At 28.6% G+C, this 7,556-nt stretch overlaps 1 protein-coding gene across 1 annotated transcript; it reads right to left on the bottom strand.

The window, feature by feature from the left end:
• Positions 1 to 2,511: 2,511 nt before the first annotated feature.
• On the bottom strand, positions 2,512 to 5,946 carry LOC112741792 (isoflavone 2'-hydroxylase). Its single transcript, XM_025790904.3, has 3 exons — positions 5,333 to 5,946; positions 4,376 to 4,814; positions 2,512 to 3,177 (listed from the first exon to the last, which is right to left on the bottom strand). The coding sequence occupies exons 1-3, from the start codon at positions 5,797 to 5,799 to the stop codon at positions 2,566 to 2,568; spliced, it is 1,518 nt and encodes a 505-aa protein (XP_025646689.1). The 5' UTR covers positions 5,800 to 5,946; the 3' UTR covers positions 2,512 to 2,565.
• Positions 5,947 to 7,556: the final 1,610 nt, after the last annotated feature.

The raw sequence follows: 7,556 nt of genomic DNA, 5'->3' as shown, positions 1-7,556 counted from the left end.
ATTCAATTACGTAAATTTAAAAATAAAAAAATAATATTTTTTTATAAACTTTAAATTAATATCATAGTTTCTTATTTTTTATTTTTTTTATTTGGTTTTTTATTTTTATTAACCGCACAGTTTTTTGTTTATTCCTTTTTTTTCGGTGTATTTATATTTTTCTTGTTTTTTTTCTTATAATTTAGCTTTTCCAATTTTTTGTCTATATTGTCGAAGGTCCACAAAATTTTTTTGAAAATTTGTGAAAATTATGACTCCTTATTTTAATGTAATTCAGAAAAACATATATTAAAATTGATTCTCATTGTAATCAACAATTCCACATGTTAACTTTTTATTTGTGGGTCAATCTTTGGTCACCTTTAGCCACTACTACCTTAGTCACCAGAGAACTTCCCATATAAATATATATATATATATAATTGGACCCACAAATTTATATTTTTGTAATTTAAATTTTTTTAATTTACAATTCTAACTCAAATTTAGATTTTTTGAATTTTTATTTTTTTTTTACAAAACCTATCTACTGATTTGCTTCTTCTTTAAAATAAAAAAAAAATTATTCTACATAAATCAAAAGTTCAGATTTGTTTTCTCTTAAATTTGAATTCACTCAGACGCTAGATTTTTTTATGCTAGTCAAATCTGAGTCTTCGATTTACAATTTGTTATTAAAAAAAAGTCTCCATATTAATAAAAAATATATCACTAATCCATAACTATGCATAATACATATTCATTCTCCGATACTAAAAAAAATGAGCCACAAGCCCAAACCAAAATAGCAAATTTTATTCTAATATACGCCAAAAATGTATGGATTAAGGCATCACTCCAAAAACCAATGAATTTGTTAGGAACATTATTGTCTCAATCAGTTATGGTTTGAGCGGTCAGAACAATTAGACAAATAAAAAAAGCACTAAGTTCAATAATTAAGTTGCAATAATAATAATTTCTCTCTCTCTCTTTTTTTATTAAAAAATAACAAAATAATAAACAAAAAATAAAAAACAAAGAATAAGGAATTGTTTAAGAAGTAAGACCGTTTCGTTGAATGCTACTCTCAAACTCCTTCTAAGACAACGGAAGCTCCACTTGGAGAGTATGAGTCTTTATTGCCGTCTTTGTCATGATGTCCGCCACTTTATTTGCATCTTTCAAGATCAATCGAAGGTCCACACGCCATTTTCAAGACATGATCTCGAATTTTCAGCACCAATGGATCAACAAAACCAGAAGAATCCTAAGAATTATTGACAAGAGTAAAAGCATCCACACAATCTGTTCACAAATAACATCTTTTCACCAAGTCCCAGACTAGAAGATATCCTCTTCAAATAGCAAATAACTCTTCTTGTAGAATATTACGATTCTCAATCGTTCTCAAACAGCTTCGTTGCCAACTTCCATTTTAATCTTTTCTAACATAGGCAAAACCAACACGATCACCAGTACTAGGATAACTTGCATCACAATTAATCTTAAAAGTTTCCATCGAACGAGAGAATTCATGATCCGCTAATAGTAGAGAAATAGAATCTCGTTTCAACTCAAAAACATTACGAAGCTCCTTTTCCAAGGACAAAGCAATACCAGTCACCTTATTCAGGGGCCAGGACTCGTGTGGATGAAATGTCTCATTATTCCTAGAACATTAAATCCACCAAAGACCAGAAAAGAATCTAAAAGGGCGCTCTTTGCTATGAAGCAATAACCAATTCATCAAATCCAGAGGTTGACCAAAAATCTCTAATGCTTGCCAAACTAACTGAGATTTCAGACAATCCTAATTACAATGAACAAATTATTCCTGGCTAAAAAAACATCATGAACAGCTGTCCGTCACTGAGACGCCCCTCCTGAAACGAAAAGCAGCAGTGGGCAGAGCTTCCGATGAAAGAAATTGGGAGGCCCCCTCATCATTGCCTTCCCTCGTTGCATCCTTTGGCACCGAGACTTCCATCCCTAGCAGCATTGCTGCCGAAGCAACCTCCGCGGAAGCGTCCACCATGCTTCCATTCTTCTCTGTCGGCAAGTTCTGCAAGTATGGCAGTCTTGGCCATTTTTGGAGAGAGGAGCAGCGAGGCGCTGGAGTCTAAGGAGAAGATGGCATCGCAGACGCATCTTCATTCTTCTCACACAGCCCACACTGCTAGAGCATGGTTTGAGATCCGACCTTGCTTCGTGAAAAAGTGGTATAAGAATATTTTTTTTAATATTTACAAACGCGATATATCTACTATGTTGTACAATAAATAAAGAGTGAAAATTATAACTAAAATTTAAAATAGATATTATACATCATATTTTTTCTTATTTTAATCTATTAAAAAATAATTTATTCTTTATTAAAAGATACTTTTTGGTACTCTTTATTAACATTATTTTTATTCAAAAATATTATTTATATATTAAAATTAATCATTAAAATTAATTATTATATATTTATATATAAATATATATAATTTAATTTATTTTTAATATATATTTTATTCTTATCACTAATTTTAGTACGCATATAACATAGTTAATTTTTATTGTTGCAAATCAAATTCTACCCTAAATATTTGAGAAAACTTTGTTCACAATTGGGCGTGGTTTACACATAGCCTTCAATGGAGTCAGCCTTGAAAGAGTGAACCAATTTCTTTCTCTCATATCAATGGGTTCCTCACTAACCCTTTTCCAATCAAAGCATTGAATCAACAATCCCAAAGTGAAACCAACACCATGCATAGCCATTGCTTCACCAGGGCAAGCCCTTCGTCCCAATCCAAAAGCAACCAACTTCTTCTCCTCTCCTTCTTTCTCAAACCTCTCCGGATTGAAACACGTGGCATCACTCCAGACCGTAGGATCTCTATGCATCCCCCAAGCATTGATCATCACTATGGTGTTCTTTGGAACATTGAATCCTCCTATTGTGATGTCTTGTGATGACACGTGTGGTATGAGCAATGGTGCTGGCGTGTACAACCTTAATGACTCTAGAATAATGTTCCTAAGGTAAGGTAGTTTTGGAAGATCTGATTCACTTAACAACCTCTCTTCTCCGATTTGTGTCTCTATTTCTTCTCTTGCCTTGTTCAAAACCTCAGGGTGATTTAGTAAATTACATAGTGACCACTCTAAAGTCACAGCAGATGAATCTGTTCCCGCAAACAGCATGGCCTACAATGGTTCAATCAAATTAACAAACGATGTTATAATTTCTATATGTTAGATATTAACATGTGAAATGCAAATATAGTCTTCTATAAATTTAGAGAAAATCTTGAAGTCACCCATTTTTAATAGTTTTGACCAGTATTTAGTTAATATAAATATAAATATTAAATTATTTTTAATAAATAAATTTTATTAATTTATGTATATAAATTTTAATAAATATTTATACAAGATGTGATAATTTATTTGTATAAATTCTAGTAAATATAAGTACAAATTATATATTTTATGTATATAAATATTTATAAATATAAATATAAAAGTAAATTATTATATACTGACTCAAAATAATAATATTTGTTAATTATGTAACGTTGTTAATAAATTTATTGTCAATATTATTGACAAGAAAAATATTTATTCGGTGTAAATTATTTAAGTTATTATATACTACTATACATCTTTTTTAACCATATACAAACTAAACATGATTTTTAATTAAAGATAACATATATGTATTAGCCAAGCATATACAAATTCCTGAAATTTCACTCTGCTGAAAATAAATGATATGACGGAGACATACATTATCATAATTAATCGGTAGCATTATGCAGCCATAAACTAAGTAGGAAACATGTTTTTGTAGATACTATATATCGTAAGTATTGGATAAAGAAATAGCGTAGAGCATAGACTATTGACTAATTCAAAACTCAAAAGTCAATAGCATTATATTAATGTCAACATCATTTATTTCAATATCAATATAAGTATAGAAATTAAATTGTTTTTCTAAATTTTATTTGTTGGTCATATTAAATTTTTATTAAATTAAATTCGTCTTTTTAAATTTATCAAAACCAATGACATTCATCTCTAGTCAGAGTGATTTGGATTTTGGAGAAAGACATAATTGACATTGATAAACTTGAAGACTAATTTGATTTAATAAAAATTTAGAAAATTAATTTAATTATTTACTCATGTAACATATATTAATAATCAGCAAACATTAGATTCTATTTGTTACAAGAGAAATGTTAGTTAAGAGATTTAATAATTTTTATTAATATTAGCTAGTATTTTAAATTAATCTTTTATTTTTATATTGTTAGAATTTAAAATTTAGTATAAAAATATTTTTGTTGGCCTGAAAGTAGAACATAATAATTAATTAGTAATTACATAAAATTATTACCAGAGCTAGCCCTTTGATGATTTGATCAGTATAGTAGTAAGGGTCGGATTCCTGAAGATTCAAGAGATGGTGAATCATGGAATTTTCACCTTCTTGGTGCTGCTTCCTAGTACGGTTCTCATGGATGAGTTTATTCAAGAAATCATCAAACCTGTTACTAATATTCTTCAACTTCTTTTGGGAATTGCCAAAGTCAAACCACCTTAGGAAAGGTATGTAATCTGCTTTGTTAGAAACACCTGCCATTTGAAGCAACTCTGTGACTGTGTCCCTAAACTCTTTGGCTTCATTCAAATCTTTCATGTCATGGTCATCACCATAGTATCTTTTCCCTGATATCATTCTCATCATGTTGTTGTAAGTCATATTATGAAAGATAGAACTTAGCTCCACTTCACTAAACTCTGACCCTGTTTCCTTCCCCAATTTTGTCATCAACCTATATATGTAATGAGCGATGATTTTCGGTAATTTATAATAAAAATCATATTTTGACAAATAAAATCATTAAAATTCTCATAAAAAAAATACAAATTATAATTATACCATACAAAATATTCTTTTTATTCCATTTAAATATTAAATAGTGAGAACTCTCATTCGATAAGGTTATTAAAAAAATGAAGAAAATTCATTTTCTCAACATATATATATTAATATTAATGGGTTTTGAAAATAAGTCTATAGATTTTCTAAAATAATGACCTGTTATTACGAATATATACTAATAATAGTACAAAAATAGCTGGTTTTGAATCCTTTTTTTTTTTTTTATAATTTTAACAAAACAATCAATCATACTAGATGTACAAATAAAATCATTAATATAAATAGCATTTTTCAAAAAAAAAAATTAACTTCATTAATAGATTATCTTTTCAAATATAAATCACTAATATAAAAAGTTTAGAAAGAAAAAAAAAAAAAGAAATGATGATAAAAGTGAAGTTGAGAGACCTGTCGGTTTCATCCTTTCGGATTCCGGCGAAGGAGTGAGTCCGTTGCGTTGAGAGAACATCAAGAGAAGTGATGCGGCGGAGGTTGCGCCAGTGGTCGCCGTAGGAGCAAGACCCTACGGTGGTGTAGTTGTAGAATATGTACTTTCCGGACAGAGACCTTGGCCTATTCGCCAACACGATATCGTTCTTAGTGAAGCATTCTTGGAAAGCCGACGGCGATGAGACAACGACCGCGAGGCGCGAGCCGAACCACAGGGAGAATATGGGGCCGTATGTCTGCGACATGCGGTGGAATGCGCGGTGGAGCGGCGGTTTTAGGTGGTGGAGGTTGCCTATTGTTGGAAGAGGTGTTGGACCTGGTGGAAGGTTTCTTAATCTTCTGCTCTTAGAGAGAAGCTTGAAGGTGGTGTAGAGAAAAACTGGGAAGAGTATAAGAGAGTAGAACAATGAGGGTTCCATTTCCATGGTGGATCGTTTTTGTGATTTGCACTTTGATTATGGAAATAGGGTTAGTTAGTTGATCCTTGCTGCTGCTTGAATCACATTAAATAGACGCAAGTTATTTTTCATAATAGGGTGAGGATGGTATTTTTTACCATTGTGGAATGTAAGAGTGTTAATTTTAAATGTGATATTATTTGATTTAAAATGCAAAAATAGGACACTGCGATTTTTAGGAAAATAAATATCAGATTCTTTAATTTTTTAGAAATAAAAATTAGATCATCCCATTTGTAAATTTTAAAATAAAAGAATTACAACAAATAAAATAAACTCTTTAATTTAATTTTTAAATTTTTTTTATAAAGTAATTAAGCAGACTATCCGATTACATAGTCCTATATTAAAAAAGTAATACACATGCAAAATCAACATAATTGAATTGCATATTGTCTTTATTCATGATAAAAACATTTAGCTTTAAATAGATGGTGGTTACAGTGTGTAATGGGATAAAATATTTTCATCTCAAAATAATAGTTAAAATATTGATATATATTATATATTAAGTAAGTTAGTTAAATATAATAAATTATTTAATAATTTTTAATTATTATTTTTATGTGGGTAAATTATTATTTGTGTAAGTTGAAAATTATTACTGATCGGAAATTTTTATTTTTATTTTTCTCGGACTTTCGTGAGATCATGTTGAGTTAATAGGATTATTTTTAATACATTAAATTATTGTAAAGTGAAAAAGTAGTAAAATAAAAAATAAATATCTAATTATTTTAGATTAAAATAGTAAAATTCACATATAATAAAAATTATTAATTTAATAATAATTAACTATCTGTAATTTTATTTTTTTATTAATTTTTTCATCTATCTTGAACAATTTTTTCTTTTATAATAGCACTTATATGTCTATCTCTTGGTAATTTAATAATAAAAAATATTAAATATACATTAAAATCAGAATCATTATATATTTTATTTTATGAGATCCCAAAAATATGAAAGTGAAGAGAAGATGTGTTCATGTTCGAGTTTGAAAGAAGTATAAAAAACTATCTAATAATATAAGAACTCGTCACAATCAAGTTTCTTAATGCTTTTAAGGTTAGTCAAGCATTTTGTGGAATTGGTTTCGGGCTACCGAAATACTGGTCAAACTAAAGATTTTTAAAAAAATTAAACCACTCTTCATCTCTCATGAAAATATTAAACTTAACAAGTTAGACTAATAATATGCATTTTTTTAGTTAATGAAGATAAAACAGTGTTATATTATTTCACTAAAATAATTAACCATGAGACATGGTAGCTAGTTTCTTCCATGGTTGAAAACTAAAATAAAATTTGAAAAATAACTGATCGCCTCCTCAATCTTATGATGTTAGCTTTGTCAGGAAGTAAAATAGTATAACACGAGGTGTCAGCTAGTATTAATTTTTGTTGAATAATGGTTTGAATTATTATCAATTGCATGGTTTCGTTTGATGACAAGCACCGTTCGCTGATATAAAAGTATAAGTCTGAGTCACGAGTTTAGAATGTAAAGAGTGAAGGGACAAATAGTCAAATAGCGATATAAAAAATCAAATGGAATTTTTCGTTTGTATAGGCTGTTTATTTATATTTGTTATTCACATAAAATATTTTTTATGTGAAATTAATAATTAAAATATCTGTTATATATATAAAAATTTAATTATTAAATTAGTTATTTGTATAAAATATAATATATTTTAAAAATAATTAAATAATATATATTT

This window comes from Arachis hypogaea, chromosome 14, assembly GCF_003086295.3.
Source record: "Arachis hypogaea cultivar Tifrunner chromosome 14, arahy.Tifrunner.gnm2.J5K5, whole genome shotgun sequence".
NCBI lineage: Eukaryota > Viridiplantae > Streptophyta > Magnoliopsida > Fabales > Fabaceae > Arachis > Arachis hypogaea.
The sequence above is the reverse complement of the archived record's forward strand: the minus strand, read 5'-3'. Positions and strand labels throughout refer to the sequence as shown.